The 17,921-nt window shown below is 45.5% G+C and overlaps 1 protein-coding gene across 1 annotated transcript in view; it reads right to left on the bottom strand.

Annotated features, from left to right (window-relative positions):
• The window catches only part of PAH (phenylalanine hydroxylase), a 58,252-nt gene that overhangs the window by 21,551 nt on the left and 18,780 nt on the right, over positions 1–17,921 (bottom strand). The window contains exons 3-4 of the mRNA XM_066356454.1: positions 17,401–17,584; positions 2,152–2,240 (exon numbers count right to left, since the gene is read on the bottom strand). Coding sequence (XP_066212551.1) covers positions 2,152–2,240; positions 17,401–17,584 — 273 coding nt within the window. The remainder of the gene's footprint in view (positions 1–2,151; positions 2,241–17,400; positions 17,585–17,921) is intronic.

Genomic DNA, 17,921 nt, shown 5'->3' with positions numbered 1-17,921 from the left:
GTGAGACAGTGCACCCCGCCCACAGGTTAGAACGTCTACATTTTTAAAATGCAGGCAAAGCATTTAGCATAGTGCCCAGCAAACAATCCATGCTCAAGAAATGTAAGCTCTGAACACCATTTGCTTAATAAGTACGTGTGGAAGGAGGGAAAGGGAGCCAGGATGGAGGAAGGCCGGATGGACAGAGTGGAGTACAGCTATCCTACTTAAGTTTTCCATTTCACAAACAGCCCGAGGCAGATAGATGCCCTTCACCTCTGTTTCGGGAACAATCTCTTCCTGGCCTCAGTTCTCAGAGCAGCTGTGTTGGAGGCCCTGACGTGGGATACTGGGTCAAATATCAGTACCTACTGCCAAGAGTGAAGGCCAGGGCAAGACAAGCACACCCTGCACACCACAGGGCAGAGCGGAACAGACGGTCCTCTCTGGAGGGACAGCCACACCTCTCCTCACACCCCGAGGGTTTGCTCTGTCCTTGGCCCATCAGTTCCCAGATCTGATGAGAAGCCACAGGAAAGGAACAGAGAGAGCTTAGCCTTCTTGTCAGGGGGACTGTGTACCTGATAAATTGTATTTTTATAATAAAATTCATGACACTGAGAGGCCAGGAAGCCAAAGATGTGGGCTGGGTCCATAAGGAGGAATTCCAGAGTTTTAGATCATCCCTGTCTGCCTCTGAGGAGACAGACCCAGGGCAAAGGGAAGGTGAGGCCATGTCTGTGGACTGGCTTCTTCCCCCACATCCCCAGGTGACAGGGAGTGTGGCCAATGGAAGGGACGTGGGTCAGGGCAGGGGAACTGGAGGTTGGTAAGAGGAGAAAGGACCAAGATGGATCCGATCCCATGAACTGGCTCAAAGGTGACCAGACAGCTTTTCAAGAAAATAATATCTTCAGACATGGTTTTCTCTCAGGGCCCACAGCCACGAGGCCCCGGACAGAGACATGTCTAAGGGGGTCCTTCACAACTTATTCCACTATAAGGACCCACATGATGTGAAGAGGAAACGGATTCTGGATGAAGTCAGACATTTCTATTAGAGTTTACTAAACACTGCAAAGGAAAACAGCCTTCAAGTCACTTAAAGATTAATAGAGCCATTGGCCTGGGCAGACACTAAAGGAGAGTGCACATGACGGTGGCACCTGTCACCTACGGAGGCTGTCAGAACTGTCCCTGAGTCCAGGCTGGGCTATTCCTCCCCAGGACCCTCTCTGTCAGAGAGAAGGGTGATTAAATCCCCCCACCCTGCTCCTCTACCCAGAAACCATTCAAAGACCCTCTCCCCTGCCCACCAGACACGGGACACAGTTCAAGTTCTCTGAGTGGTACATCAGACCTTCTAAACTCTGATCCTCATAACTAACATGCCAACCAGCCATTCTAAAATATTCTGGGTACTTTCAGGACCCTGAGCCTTCGCATACACTGTGCCTTCAGACTGTAATGCCTCCTGCTTCCTTATTTGACAAGCCTCTTCTACTAAGTTTTCAAGATCCAGTTCCAATGTCACCACTTCCCATGCCCACAGACCTGGCAGTCATTAGTATAGTTTACTGCAGGGGTCCCCAAACTACGGCCCGCGGGCTGCATGCAGCCCCCTGAGGCCATTTATTTGGCCCCCCGTCGCGCTTCCGGAAGAGGCACCTCTTTCATTGGTGGTCAGTGAGAGGAGCACATTGACCATCTCATTAGCCAAAAGCAGGCCCATAGTTCCCATTGAAATACTGGTCAGTTTGTTGATTTAAATTTACTTGTTCTTTATTTTAAATATTGTATTTGTTCTTGTTTTGTTTGTTTTTTTACTTTAAAATAAGATATGTACAGTGTGCATAGGGATTTGTTCATAGTTTTTTTTATAGTCCGGCCCTCCAATGGTCTGAGGGACGGTGAACTGGCCCCCTGTGTAAAAAGTTTGGGGACCCCTGGTTTACTGTTTCCTAAGCACTTAAATTAAACCTCTGTAATTGTACAAAGTCAGAAAAATAAAGATGATTTACGTGTGTGTGTGTGATGGTGATGTATAAGTAGGCACTCAATAAATGGTTGTTGTACAAACACACAAATAAGATCATTTCAAAGGGAAGGTTGGGAGTAGGATGGGAGGAGGGGAGGGACCAAAAATTTTCAAAAGTGGGGGCATGGACTCACAGGATGGTCTGCATCCAGTTCCGCACCATAGCTGAGAATCTGGTTGGCAAATCTGTCCAGGTCTTGAATGTTTCTTGGGAACCAGGGCACTGCAACACAGAAGAGGCAAAGTCCTGAGAGACAGATTGGCAGAACACGGCCAAGGACATGACGGAGGTCGGAAGCACGTTGTCGGCCCAGATCAGTCAGGTCAGTGGTGGGGAAAGCAGGCTTCCGGTAACCACCAAGTTGCTGTAGTTCAAACACTAAATCTCATTTTTCTTGAACACTGATTTTATTGTTTTCATTTCAGCTTTGTTGAAAATATACATGACAAAATGATAAGATATTTAACGTGTACAAGATTGTGATTTGATATGCGTACACACTGTGAAAGGATTCCCGCGTGTGTTAATTAGCACACCCATCACCTCACACATAGTTATCCCTTTTTGGAGAGGATAGCATAAGAACAAATAAGTTCTACTCTCTTAGCTCATTTCCATTTTACAGAACAGTGTTACCAACTACAATCACCATTTACACACTTGATCCTCAAAGCAAGCTTATCCCCTCGTGGCTGAAAGCTTGCACCCCTTCCCACCTCCCTATTCCCCCACTCTCAGCCCCCAGCAGCTACTTATCAACTCTCTGTTTCTATGAGTTTAACTTTTTTTTTTTTTAGGTTCTATATGTAAGTGATACCACGTAGTATTTTTTTGTCTTTCTCTGTCTGGCTTATTTCACTTAGCACCTTGGAAACTAATTTTAAAACACATTCCCAAGCATATTCTCTTTCTGGAGATTTTCTCTGAGTTATTTCAAAATTCATCCCATTCCCACCTATCATGGTAGAGTCGTTTTTGATGGTTTTCTTTAGCAGCAGAATGTTACATGTAACCCCAGAATGTAAATCAGATAAAACCAGAGCTGTTCTGTTGTCAGCAAGGATGAGCCCTCAAGACCCACTCTTCCTATCACGTGTCTCCCTCCTCAAGGTCCCCAGGCATCCTGCAGAATATTTTGATGCCAAAGCCAATTTGAAAGCCACTAGTGAAGCGTGATGAATGGAGTCAGGCAGTGAGATTTGACAACGCCAGGTAGAACCCAGGGAATCTGTGGGCTTGCTTGTGTTTGGAGCAGCATAGTGGGAGAGCAGACGGGGTCTGAGCTGTGTGGCCACAGAGACTGGGTCCTGCAGGAAGAGGGACACTGGGAGGAAGAATAGGTGGTGGCACTCAAATACCTGTGGCCTACAATAAAAAATACACCCTGGGTGTAGAATTGTCCCAGGAATAAACACAGACTAGGGCGTTTTTGGACAAATGAGGGAAGGAACTATGAATGCACTATAGTTCAGGTGCATGGAAGGAGAATGGGAAGAAGAGAGAAAAGGAGAGAGAAGAAGGAAGGAAGGAAGGAAGGAAGGAAGGAAGGAAGGAAGAAAGGAAGGAAGGAAGGAAGGAAGGAAAGAAGGAAGGAGGGAGGGAAGGAGGGAGGGAGGAGGGAGGGGGGAGGGAGGGAGGGGGGAAGGAAGGAAGGAAGGAAGGAAGGAAGGAAGGAAGGAAGGAAGGAAAGAAGGAAGGAGGGAGGGAAGGAGGGAGGGAGGAGGGAGGGGGAGGTAGGGAGGGGGGAGGGAGGGAGGGAGGGAGGGGGGAAGGAAGGAAGGAAGGAAGGAAAGAGGGAAGGAAGGAAGGAAGGAGGGAGGGAGGGAGGAGGGAGGGGGGAGGGAGGGAGGGGGGAGGGAGGGAGGGGGGAAGAAAGGAAGGAAGGAAGGAAGGAAGGAAGGAAGGAAGGAAGGAAGGAAGGAAGGAAAGAGGGAAGGAAGGAAGGAAGGAAGGAAGGAAGGAAGGAAGGAAGGAAGGAAGGAGGGGGGAGGGAGGGAGGGAGGAGGGAGGGAGGGAGGGGGAGGGAGGGAGGGAGGGAGGGAGGAAGGAAGGAAGGAAGGAAAGAGGGAAGGAAGGAAGGAAGGAAGGAAGGAAGGAGGGAGGGAGGGAGGAAGGGAGGGGGGAAGGAGGGAGGGAGGGGGGAAGGAAGGAAAGAGGGAAGGAAGGAAGGAAGGAAGGAAAGAAGGAAGGAAGGAAGGAAGGAAGGAAGGAAGGGGGAGGGAGGGAGGGAGGGAGGGGGGAGGGAGGGAGGGAGGGAGGGAGGGAGGAAGGAAGGAAGGAAGGAAGGAAGGAAGGAAGGAAGGAAGGAAGGAAGGAAGGAAGGAAGAAAGGAGGGAAGTAAGTAAGTCAGTCAGCCAGTCTGGCCATGTTAACATGTAAGGCACTAATAACAGGAACCATCAGGGTTTAGTTGCTATTTCGGAAGAATCATCAACATGAGGAAAGTATTATGACTCCTATTGTACAGATGAGAAACGGAGGGTCTGAAAGCATAAATAACTTGTTAAGATCACACAGGAAGTAAGAAAATTACAGATCCAGAAAATATCAGAGAGCATATGTAGACATGGGGGGGGGGCGTGAAGTGAGCCCAAGGCACCCCTCATTCCTCCAAATGAGAGTCAGGTGAGAAGAGACTAAACTTGCAGTCAATCAAGTCTAGCTTTGAATCCAGGTTCCATCTACCTACTTGCCCTCTCTGTGCCTCAGTCCTAACTGTAAAAATGGGAATAATGGCAACAGCAATAAGAAGAAAAGCAAACATTTTTGTGAGGTCTTACCATGTACCAGACGCTGTGCTTAGCATTTTGGCTGGAATATCTCTTTTAATATGAGGATTGCTGTGAGGAGTGAATGAGAACGTAGGCAAACATCGCACTTATTCTCTGGCCCATAAAAGGTAGCTTTCCACCTCTGGCAAGTTACTTCTGATTCTGTCCTGAAGGCTCAGGCGGGGCAGGAAAGAACACGTGTGCCATCTAGTGGTCAGATGGGGAAATGTCACCCATGATTCAGAGGTCACGGGAGCGTTAGGCAAGAACCAGCCACATTTCACCAAAAACAAGATGCTCATCTCATCTTGCTTTATTAATAGCATTAATAAAGTTTCATTTAATAAAAATCAAAGTTCATTTAGAGTCTTATTTCCATAGGTCTGAGATGCTAAGCTCTCTTCTGCCATATATTATGTGAGTAATAAAAACCAATACTGAGGAGTGTTATTCTAAATATTTTACCTGTGAGGTGGGTACTATGGTTCTGCCACATTACAAATGAGGAAACTCAGGTGCAGAGAGGTTGAGTGGCAAACCCAAACACACACTGCTAGCAAACAGCAGAGTCAGGAGTCTAACTCAGGCCTGACTGACTCTGTGTTCTCAAGTCCTGACCGTGAATCCATTTTACCACTTACAAGATGGTGGCAGAACACACTGGTTTGGAGGGCTGACCCTGGACCCTGACTGCCTGATTGTCTTTGTAGGGACCCCCCCCCCCCTGGAGATTTCCATGTCCCTAAAACTCGGCCCACTCCTCCAGATTGGCTCTCTTATGATAATAATAACAGGAACAGTCCTGATGGTCATAATTCCAGCTACTGCTTATACACCAGGTGTGTGCCAGGTGCTGTCCCCAAACACTTTCACACACTACATCACCCAACCCACCTTGCAGCCCCATGATATAGGTGATACTATCCATCACCATTCTTTCAGATGAAGCTGAGGAACAGAAAGGGTAAGTCTCTTTCTAGTCCTCCCTGGTCCCAACTGCCGGACTTTGGAGTCTGGGATGACTCAGCACCATACTCTGCTCACCTAGCCTGGAACCTGGCTTCCCCACTTTGTTATCTGAACTTCTACTCAAGCTGTCCTTTCTTCTTGAGTTCAGCCCTTTGCCTTGTACGATGGACCTCTGTGGTCAGCACTGGAAATGGGGTCTATTCCCTACCCACTGTAGTCAGGCAGGGATCGGGATCGCCTCCGAGACCATTCCTGTTTCCCCATCACTTTGCTTCCAAGGCATGCTTCCTCCATTCATTCATCATCTCTCTTTTCCTGGGAATCTTCTGTAATTCCAGCAGCGACGGCTGTCCTTGCAGACAAGACAAGCCAGCTGTTTCTTTCTGCACCACCTCTGACTTGTGGCACACTTAGACTTGCCAAAGGAGATTCCACAAATATGTACTGAGCAGCTACTTCTATAAGGTACTACACTTTGGGGGGTGAGTACAATGGAGTTATCACCCCTGTGGTGCTTATGTTCTAGTGGAGGTCACAAGAAACAAACTATAAATAAATTTAAGTATATAACAATGCCAGGAAGTTCTTGAACAAGAAGAAAGCATAAGGAGATGGAGAGGGATGGGGTAATTATTTTATGACATGCTGTGACTCCAGAGCCCAGAGTGAGGGTCTTAATGACTTGACATTGCTTGTCATAGGTCAAGGGCATCTGGATAGCTGGGGTCCGCTTAGCCAAGAGCTAGTTCCCCATTTGTGTCAAGAGAGTGAGTCTAGCAATGGTTAAGGGCCTGGGCAACTGATCTGGAGAGCCGAGGCTGGAATGCTGCCTCTGCACTTACTATCTATGGCACTCAAAACAAACGATTAAACCTCTTTGCGTCTCAGTCTTCCTAGCAGTAAAATGGGGATAATAGTGGTGCTATGAAGAATTACTTTATAGCAGGAGTCCCCAAACTTTTTACACAGGGGGCCAGTTCACTGTTCCTCAGACTGTTGGAGGGCCAGACTATAAAAAAAACTATGAACAAATCCCTATGCACATTGCACATATCTTATTTTAAAGTAAAAAAAAACAAAATGAGAACAAATACAATATTTAAAATAAAGAACAAGTAAATTTAAATCAACAAACTGACCAGTATTTCAATGGGAACTATGCTCCTCTCACCAACCACCAATGAAAGAGGTGCCCCTCCGGAAGTGCGGTGGGGGCCGGATAAATGGCCTCAGGAGGCCGTTTGGGGACCCCTGCTTTATAGGAACAAAATGAAGTTAAGTGAGTTAATATATGTGATTTGCTTAGAACAGTACCAACATGTAGTAAATACACTTGATCCTTAAACAACACGGTTTGAACTGCATGGGTCCACTTACATACAGATTTTTTCAATAAATACAGCAAACATATTTTCCCTTCCTTGTAATTCTCTTAATAACACTCTCATTTCTCTAGCTTTATTGTAAGAATATAGTATATAAAGTACACACATAACATAGAAAATATGTTTATTGACTATGTTATGGGTAAAGCTTTTGGTGAAAAGTAGGGTATTAGTAATTAAGTATTGGGGAAATCAAAAGTTATATAAGGATTTTTGACTGTGCAGGGGTTGGTGCCTCTGACTTTCATGTCGTTCAAGGGTCAACCAACTGTACTGTTATTATTCATCTGCAAGCGCTAAAGAATTTTTTTTACTCTGCCCTTTGCTCAACATAGCTCAGAGAATTGAACAGAAAGTCTTCCAGCAAAGCTAAGAGGTTTGCCATTTTGTTATTTATTTATTTATTTATTTATTTATTTACTTATTTATATAATTGAGCGAGTATTTTATCTCTCAGAGTTTTAGTTTCTTTATCCACAAAAATGGACAAAACTGTCTGTATTATTACACTAGTGCATGAATTAAATGAGCAAATGTGACACTTCTCAGCTCAGTGACTGGCTGACGATAAGTGATCAGTGTTAACTATTAGAATGACAAAAATTCTGATCATGGTTATACATACATATACATTTTAAAAAGGGGAAGGAGGATGGGGAGGGGAGAAGTGAGACTAGGGTCAAGAAGCTGGTGGTCAGTCCAGCTCTGATACTAACAGGCTTTCTAATCCTGGGCCTCCATCTCCTCCTCCATAAAATATGGGGTGCTGGATTCACGTGTTGCAACCTCTCTGGGGCTTCATGGTTCGAGATCTGTGGAATGCCCATGAAAGCTGAGGCTGGCCAGAGACACATGAAAATACACTTCCAGTTCAATCACTGTGTCAATCTCGCTTGTTGTTGGAAGGACAATTACTCCGTTTGTTCAGCTCTCAACATGCGCTGCCCCTACCATTTCTCCATTTCTCTTTCTTCTCTCGTCAAAGGAACAGATTCTATTCCACAGAGAGAAAGAAGCCTTTGGGCCTCCACCTTGATTCAAACTGCTCGCTATTTCTCAAATGAACACCAGAGGGCAGCAGAACTAGTATATTTTCAACTCTGGGTGACTTTTTCTTAGTCCTTCAACGGGAAAATGAGTGGTGGGCCACATGAGGACCCAGGTTACCCTCGTGATTAAGAGGAATTCACCAACTGTCACCTTGGAAAGCAGAGACAAGGCTTAAGAAAACGAGACCCAGACAAGGTATATTCTGGGTGTTGGGAAGATCAAGGTCCTGACATGCCTCACTAACTTGGGAATAGACCAACCTGAGCAGGGTTGTAAAGCAAACAGTGTGGGAACACCAAGTGCTCAAGAGATAGAGACTGCAGAGGACCCCAGCCAAAATCAGGACCAAGCCTTTACATCTGCGCCTGCGTGTTACAATGCCCCACTGGTACGCACGGCTTGGGCTGGAAGCTGGAAGATCTGTGTCCACACTTTCTCTCTTCCACTCAAAAGCTGTGCGACTCTGAGCATGGCACTTGATGACCGAGCCTCTGACTTCTCATCTGTGGAATGGGTGAGGAACTAATTCCTCCCTGGACTCCTGGGTTGGGGTAAGAAGCAACCAACCTACAGTAGGTCAGCCTATGTTGTCATTACTTGAACCACACACACATGCACACACACATACAACATAGACACTTGTCTAGTTAAGTAAGTAAGGTCACACAGGCCACTGCTGGCAAGGAGGGAGGCCATACTTGTGTCCCTATCTTCTACAACTGGGCTCTTCCAAGTTCCCCAGCCAAAAAATTATAGCCACTGTTTTTGTTGTTACATTTTTTTTTTCTTGGAGAGCTTATGATATATCAGATCCTGTACTTTATTTATAATGTCCACCTTGATTCTCGAAGCAATCTTAGGCGGCACCATTATTATTGCTGCCTACTGAGGAGCAAACTGAGGCTCAAAGGGGATGAAAGGCCTTGTTCAAGGTCACTAGAACAGGAACCCAAAGGCTCCTGAAGATAATCCCCAGGACAGCCCCAGCTCCTCCCACCCTTCATCCCAAGCCTCCCTGGATTTCAGGGTCTTGGCTTTTCAATACCTAAGTCCTCAGATCCACACACACACCTTCACATTCTTTGGTGACAGTCAGAGGCCTCCCCCCGCCCCCGCCCCCAGTCTCACTCACAATGCTGGGAACAGAGACTGACCCCAGCGACCCGGCCTCTGTTTTGGAAAGTTAAATCAGATTAGTTCATTAATGACCTTTGCAAATACCTCGGTGGTGGGCTGGCCTCTCCGAGCCCTCCACGGCCTCACGGGGAGCTGGGCTTGGTGGTTAATGAATGACGTGGGCAGCCGGGCAACAGAGGCCCTCTGTGAAGCCAGAGGCACCCAGGGGGGTGGGGGGCAGATCATTAATGAATATTGATTTGCTTCCAAGGAAATCAGCCAAGGGAGAGCTGGCCCTGGACACCCACGTTGTGGTCTCATTAACTTGGGGTCAACTCAGCTCAGACACCAAGGGGCGGCTGGCTTGGGAGCGCTCCTCAGCCGAAGGACCCCACAGGCTTGGGTGAAACCTGCTTCCTGGCCAGAGGGTCAGAGCAGGGCTCTTAAATTTAGAGCAGTTCAAGATGCAGGCTGAGTACCATCTAACCCCCTCCCTCCACCAGAGTCTCACTAGCCCCAGGGTTTAGCCAAAGAGGCACCCAAGCTCGCCCCAGACTTCTGCCTCCAGCCTGTCTCAGGGAGAGCAATAAATTCTCCATTTCATAGGCCCAAAATAGAAGGATGTTTTCTCCCCTTCCTCCCCGGCTCCTGGGTGTCTCTCCCCTGAGGCAACGGTCACTAACCCCACCAAAAAGCAGTCAGCTGTTCTAATCAAAACATCTTCCTCTAAGAGAGAAGGAATGGCTTGCCAACATCCTGCAGGATGAGGACTTTGGATGGTTTTATTTTCCTCTTTTGAAGAGTGTCTACTTTCTTTCTAGAGAAGAAACACTCCTCACGAAAGTCTTGGCAAGAATAAATGAGCCAAACGCTGCCGGATGGTGCCAAGCCCCTCCCCTTCTCCTCCTGGACAGGGCAGGGCCAGGGTGATGGGTCAGGGGCTGCTGCGGTCATTACATGACAGGTAAAACATGTGATCTCTCTCTGTCCATGTGCTAAAATGGGAAGGAGAACCAGATGAATAAAAGGGAGCTATCTAGGAAGCAGAGTAAAAATGTGTTGAAATAAATAAATGGATATAAATAAAATCATTAATAAATTTAAAAATGACCTTCATGGTTATTTATCCTAATCTATCTAAACTGTAACTGTCCTCCCAATGCCCTTTTGAAGATGTCACTAATAAACATATTTTTGGTAGACTGCCCACTCTATTCCCAAATACAGTGGTACCTTGAGATATGAATTTAATTTCTTCTGTAACCGAGCTCATAAGTCAGTCAACTCGTATATCAAACTGCTGATACTGGACCCGTGCGCCAACGCGCCAACTAGCGCAACTTCCCGAATCACGACTTGTATCTCAGAATTTCGCTCAGATATCGAACAAAAATATAAACCGAGTATCTTAAAAAAAAATCGTACATTGGTCTGTTCATATCTCAAGGTACCACTGTACCGATTTCTGTTTTCTGAGCACTCACATTGCATTGAAATCTAATTACCTGTGCCACTTATAACTGGAGTTATGATCAACCTACCCTGAATCAAAAAGAAGACACCAGCTGTCATCTTGGAGGACAGGGACAAGGCTTAATTAAGGCACTGAGATCCAGGAGAGGCAAGTTCTGGGTATTGGAGGAGGTGGCATTTGTTGGCATAGAATACCCCTGCCCAGCTGTCAGGGCTGAAAGCAACATCAGCACAGCCAGCAAGCATCCAGGTAGACTACAAACAGCCATCAACCGAGAACTTCCACAATCTTGCAGATACTTGGTCTCCAGCAGACCTAGGACCACAAGCATCTGCCGCCCCAGGAGGCATACACTGGGCCAAGTGGAATTTATGGGAGAGAGTTTGGATCTTAGAAGGGGACAAACGGAAGAAGGGAACACAGAACAGAGAAGCAAAGGAAGGGAGAGAAGAACGGCAGGTGCAGGTGGTGGGAATGGGGAACCCCCAACTATCTGGACCCTTCTTCAGCCCTAAGCAACTTCTCTCTAACGATTCTCCTAGGGAACCAAGCTACCTTTGAAAATCTCTCTTAAAAAAAATACGCACGCACACACGCGTACCATGTTGCCCCAAACCCAGGGTCTTTTCAGACTCCTCCAAGGAACCCTATCCTTCCTCTCCCGACAGCTGACCTGAGACTCAAGCCCTACCCTGACACGGCTCTTTGCGACAGCATTACTGAGACAGAAAAGAGAAAACTTCAGAGGGCTGGGCTTAGAGGGGGGGAGGAGCATGTAAGACAGGGAAGTAATGGATACAATGATGTTGCTTTATGACTTCTCACAATGATTTTTTCCCTTAAACCACTGCTTCACAAATTGATTCAAATAAAAATAAGCAAATAAAATCTTAATTATCCCCAGGCTAGACAGACAGGTAGATAGTCAGGTAGATAGATGATAGGTAGGTAGGTAGATGACAGATAGATGGGTGGATGGATAGATAGATAAATGATAGCCTAAGATAGATAGATAGATAGATAGATAGATAGATAGATAGATAGATAGATAGATAGATAGATAGATAGATAGATAGATAAAATAAATAGCCCCTCTTCCCCACTCCTACAGAGTAATCTGGGCTCTCTGCTTCCACACCAGGACCCTTATAATCACCACAACTTGAACAAAATCCACTAAATGCCCATTTGCTTTTGGAAAATAACTCCCAACAAATAAATTTCTTCAAGGGTGATGATCCTGTACTTCCGTCTAGCCAAGACTTGTGGTCCATCTGCTTCTGGTTGCAGTCTGTCTCCATGCAGGAATTTCCCATCCCCTCCGAATGCAGTGTCAGGCAGAAGACTCAAAGGGGAAGGTAAAAGGATTAGGAGATGGATCGATGGGCGATATTAATGCTCTTTTATGTTGGGTGGAAGAAGGATTTGAGGTCATCAGGAGAAAAGGTAATGAGAGAATAGACCTCAACGATTCAAAAGACTCTCTGGATTCAAATCCTATTAAACTCACATCAGCTTCTCCAGGAGGCATTTTTAGAAAGTTGAGGTTTCTTTAACTTGTCACCATAATTAACCTTCCCTTAAGCTGTTTTGGATGGGGGAGTTTAGTAATTAAGAAACTGAAAAGTTTCATTTCCTATCACTCACATGGCCTTTTGAATAGTTTAGAAACATGAGTGAAAAGTGGTTTCACCTCATTGATTTGAGGGGTTCAGATCTCCCAGTTTAACCTGCTGTTAGACTTGCCTCTGAAGTCTGAGCCTCCACCCCCACTAGAAAGGACATTTTTTGTCAAGTGAATAGAATCAGAGGTTCGGATCTACCATGATGATCATTCTCCCACTGAGTTCTACAGAAAGAGCCACTAGGTGAAAGGATGGTTATTTCCTTTATTCTTTTAAGATTTTATTTATTCATTTTAGAGAGGAGAGAGAGAGAAAGGGGGAGGAGCAGGAAGCATCAACTCCCATATGTGCCCTGAAGAGGCAAGCTCAGGGTTTTGAACCAGCAACTTCAGTATTCCAGGTCGACGCTCGATCCACTGCGCCACCACAGGTCAGACGATTTCCTTTGAAAAAAATCTGTTTCTGGGCTTAGTCTTCACTTCACAAAAACTATCCCAGAAGCCCAAAGAGTGCAAGGTAGTGCAGTTTCAGCACTGCCTGCGTCCTTAGCAAGTGTTCTGTTACCAGGACATGAAGGTCCAGAAACCATGTCAGGCAGGAGCAGCCTGGGATGGGGTGACCAAGCACCAGAAGACAGAAGGGTCACAAAACATGTGCTGTTTTAAAAGGGTAGCTTTGGCAGTTTTCCGTCCACGAGGTAGAATGCCCACCCACTTCAACCCCCGATGCCCTGCTATTTTGAATCCACCTGTGCTATGGGACTCAAACCTGTGCTACGTTCAGCCTCTGATAAGCCCAACACTGATGACAGGATACCTTTGTGAGACCACTGGCTTTTTCACTTTCACACTGGCTGGGTCCTCAAGGTGCACAGTGGAGGACAGGCCAAATTCCATCAGCCTTGTCTCTGTCGCAACCCCTGCCTCTCCACTGTACCTACCTGGGCGTCTTGTCAACCCCGTCAGCCTGCAAGCTCCATAAGAACAGGCAGTGTGACCCTGTCTCACTAAAGCCCCTGGCATGTGCCTGGCACAGAGCGCCACTTGACGCACACTTCCCCACATCTGCCTAGAAACTACTCTGTGCCCTCAGGCACATCACGGCCTGGTTTTCACAGTGAAAAATGAAGGCGTCTGCTGGGCTGCATGACCTCTGAGGTCACTCTCTAGTGCTCAGAATCTCTGAAAAAGTAGTTGTGTGCCGGCTGCCTTTTTGTGGCCATTATTGATAGCGATCGTGATAATGGCAGAAAGAGAGAGCACCCATTAAGCCCTCGAACACACTCCGCGCAGTTCTCCACACTCTACCAGGGTTATTCATTAATCCCAGGAGACAGAGACTCTTGCTACCCCCGTGTGATGCAGTGGGAGATAGTCAAGGTCAGCAATTTGCCCAAAGTTACACTAAGTGGGCCCTGGTTTCAAAGTCCAGGCACCTAACTATTTTTCCACGACTCATTAAGAACCTCCTTTCTAAGCCTCCAGTGCAGGCTGCCAGCCCTTCATCCAATCAATCGACACACATCCTCCCCGGCTCCCCGAGGGGCCATGTGCCTGCCTGTCAATTGCCTTCATTTCCTAGCCCGGGGCCCCAGCTGGCTGGGCCGCCACCTGCTCCATGCAGAGGCAGAGCTTGGCCCTGGGTTCAGCAGGGCCTTTGTCCTGAGAGCCCGCAGCTCCTGTTGGGAGCAGGTGGCCAGAAAAGCAAAAGAAGACGATCATTGGGGAAGCAGCACGAAAGGTGGAAGGGGGAGGCAGGCAGACAGGGTGGATCTGAGGAGGAATTCCAACTGCCCCCCCCCCCGAGACCTGAGCCCATGAGCATGGCTGTCCACTCTCATGCAGGGAAGATCCCTGGATGGACTGTCTTATCTGCATGATTCCCACAGGGATCAGGACAGGAAAAGGAGAGATCTTGGAAGGCCTTGGAGGTATCTTTCTAAAATGGTTTCAATGTCCCTTGCTGAGAGGCGGGTCTTGTCTCATTTTAAAGCATCTCTGTTTATTAAAATGCTATTTTCAACTACAGAGCCTGAAATCCCCTTGACTTAAGGTCTTCAGTGTTTTTACAAGAAACTTTTGATTTTTACAATAAAATTTTTTTTAAATATTTAGGAAAAAATAGTTCATCTCAGTAATTGCACTCCTAAATGTTTATCCAAATGAGCTAAAAACTCAGGTCTAAATAAAAACCTTCACAGGAATGTTTATAACAGCTTCATTCCTAACCACCACAATTTGGAAGCATGCAGAATGTCCTCTGACAGGGGAATGGACAAACAAAAGGTGGTACAGCCGTACAATGGAATATTATTCAGCACCAAAAAGAAACAAGCTATCGAGCCACAAAAAAGACATGGAGGAATTGCATGTATGTTGCTAAGTGAACAAAACCAGTCTGAAAAGGCTACATACTAATTCCAACTATACAACACCCTGGAAAAGTCAAAATCATGGAGACAGTAAAAAAGATCAGTAGTTGCCTGAGGGACTAGATAAAAAAGGAGACACGAGTCAATGCAGCACAGGCCACTTGGGGGCAAGTGAACCATCCACATGAGGCTGTAATGATGGGTCTATGACATTATCCACCATTGTCAATCACCATGTCATTATCTGCATTTGTCCAAACCAAAAGAATTGTACAATACAAAGTATGATCTCCAATGTAAACAGTGGACTTCAGTTAATAACAAAATATTACTATGGCTCATTGATTATAAAAAAAATGTGGCGAAACAATTAAGTACATAGAAGAAGACATAGGCACTCAACTCAGGGACCTGGGTTTTAAAGAGCATTTTATGAATTTGACTCCAATGGCAAGAGAAGTGAAGGCAAAAATTAATGAATGGGACTACATCAGACTAAGAAGTTTTTGCTCAGCAAGAGAAACTGATAACAAAATAAACAGAAAGCCAACTAAATGGGAAATGATTTTTTCAAACGACAGCTCAGATAAGGGCCTAATATCCAAAATATACAAAGAACTCATAAAACTCAACAACAAACAAACAAACAATCCAATAAAAAAATGGAAAGAGGATATGAATAGACACTTCTCCCAGGAAGAAATACAAATGGCCAACAGATATATGAAAAGATGCTCATCTTCTTTAGCTATTAGAGAAATGCAAATCAAAACGGCAATGAGATACCACCTCACACCTGTTCGATTAGCTGTTATTAGCAAGTCAGGTAACAGCAAATGTTGGAGAGGCTGTGGAGAAAAAGGAACCCTCATCCACTGTTGGTGGGAATGTAAAGTAGTACAACCATTATGGAAGAAAGTATGGTGGTTCCTCAAAAAACTGAAAATAGAACTACCTTATGACCCAGCAATCCCTCTACTGGGTATATATCCCAAAAACTCAGAAACATTGATACGTAAAGACACATGCAGCCCCATGTTTATTGCAGCATTGTTCACAGTGGCCAGGACATGGAAACAACCAAAAAGCCCATCAATAGATGACTGGATAAAGAAGATGTGGCACATATACACTATGGAATACTACTCAGCCATAAGAAATGATGACATCGGAACATTTACAGCAAAATGGTGGGATCTTGATAACATGATACGAAGCGAAATAAGTAAATCAGAAAAAAACAGGAACTGTATTATTCCATACGTAGGTGGGACATAATAGTGAAACTAAGAGACATTTATAAGAGTGTGGTGGTTACGGGGGGGAGGGGGGAATGGGAGAGGGATAGGGGGTGGGGAGGGGCACAAAGAAAACAAGATAGAAGGTGACAGAGGACAATCTGACTTTGGGTGGTGGGTATGCAACATAATTGAACGACAAGATAACCTGGACTTGTTATCTTTGAATATATATATCCTGATTTATTGATGTCACCCCATTAAAAAAATAAAATTATATAAAAAAAAATGTGGCAATATGGCAATAACAGGAGAAACTAAGGTGAGATTGTGGGAGGAGAGAAAGAGGGCAAGTGGGCACTCTGTATTTTCTGCACAATTTTAACTGCTTCAAAAAATAAAAAGTCTATTAAAAATAGTTTATCTGAATATGTTTTGTCTCCTAAAAAGCAAGCACATTGTTCCTCTGCACTCCTCTCAGGATAATTGTAATAGTGACAACAGCCTCATGCTATCATTTATTTGGACAGTCTAAGCAATGTTTATGCATGATCTCATTCAACCCTCATGAAAAAGTGAGGTCAGAGCTGTTAAAGGGACTTGTTGGGGAGTCTCAAAGTCATTAAGTGGAAGAGGGAGGACTTGAACTGAAGTCTGTTCAACCCTAATTCATACTTGTAATGCCTATATTTTGTTGCTGTAATTTGTTGACTTATTGTTCAGGGGACGTCAATGGGCAACATTTCAGCAAGTCAAAAACCAGGCAAAACAAGTTCTTGACAACTCTTCAAATTAATCATTGACTCTCAAATATTTGCTCAGCACCTGTGTTCTAAGCACTGGGTTACACTCCTAGGATATAAATATAAAAGGCTCCCCCTGCTTATAAGAAGCTCATAATCCAGTGGAAGAGACAGGTAGAGATGGACAATGACAATGAAAGCCCTAGAACAAGGGGGCCGGCAGTCCCCAGCAGCAGAATCAGCGCACTATGAGAAGAGCACAGGGGCAGCCCTCCGGTTAGAATGGAGATAACCAGAGAATTTGTCTTAAAGTTGTATTTACGTAGAAAGCACCCTGGACACCTTAACCATCTCACCTCTGGAGATAGGAGACAGACAACATGACAACCCAAGAATGAAAAATACATAAAAATTACAAGAACAGAATGAAAACAACAACAAAAGAAATAGCTATCCTGAGGAGGGGGGAAGGACTAACATTTATTAAATGTCCAAAATATGCTAAGCACTCATCTAAGTCCCTAACCTACATCCTCTCGCTTAATTCCCCCACGGTCTTCCAGGGTGGAGCTTATTGTTACCGTTATTCATAAACAGAATGTAGAGTCGCGGGTCTGCAAAATGCATCTTTTCCTCTCACCTGTGTCTTTCTTCTTCTCGCGGGACAGCTCGTGCACGGTGGCACCAATCTCGTGCCTCAGGATATTCATGATGTTGTCCAGAGCAGGCATGCTGCTTTTATCCAGATTGGTAAAAAATTCATACTCATCTTTCTTCAACCGCGAAGGTCTTGATTCAATGTGGGTCAGGCTTACATCATTCTCCTAGAAAACAGAATTGAGCATGTGAAGGGGACAATCACTGGCATTAACACAGACCGAACGAAACAGAGCAAAACACACCACACGGCGAGATGCAGACACGCGAGGAATAGGATTTTGTTTAAAGAAAGTCCTTAAAGCTGCACAAGTTGTTTTACTTTTTTTTTTTTTCAAAAACCAATAAAAGCCTGACCAGGTGGTGGCACAGTGGATGGAGTGTTGGACTAGGACACAGAGGACCCAGGTTCAAAACTCCAAGGTCGCCTCTTGAGCGCAGGCTCATCTGGCTTGAGCTTGGGCTCACCAGCTTGAGCGCAAGGTCGCTGGCTTGAGTGTGGGA

Source organism: Saccopteryx leptura, chromosome 1 (genome assembly GCF_036850995.1).
Source record: "Saccopteryx leptura isolate mSacLep1 chromosome 1, mSacLep1_pri_phased_curated, whole genome shotgun sequence".
Taxonomy (NCBI): domain Eukaryota; kingdom Metazoa; phylum Chordata; class Mammalia; order Chiroptera; family Emballonuridae; genus Saccopteryx; species Saccopteryx leptura.
Note: the sequence above shows the minus strand (reverse complement) of the source record. Positions and strands in the feature narration are given on the sequence as shown.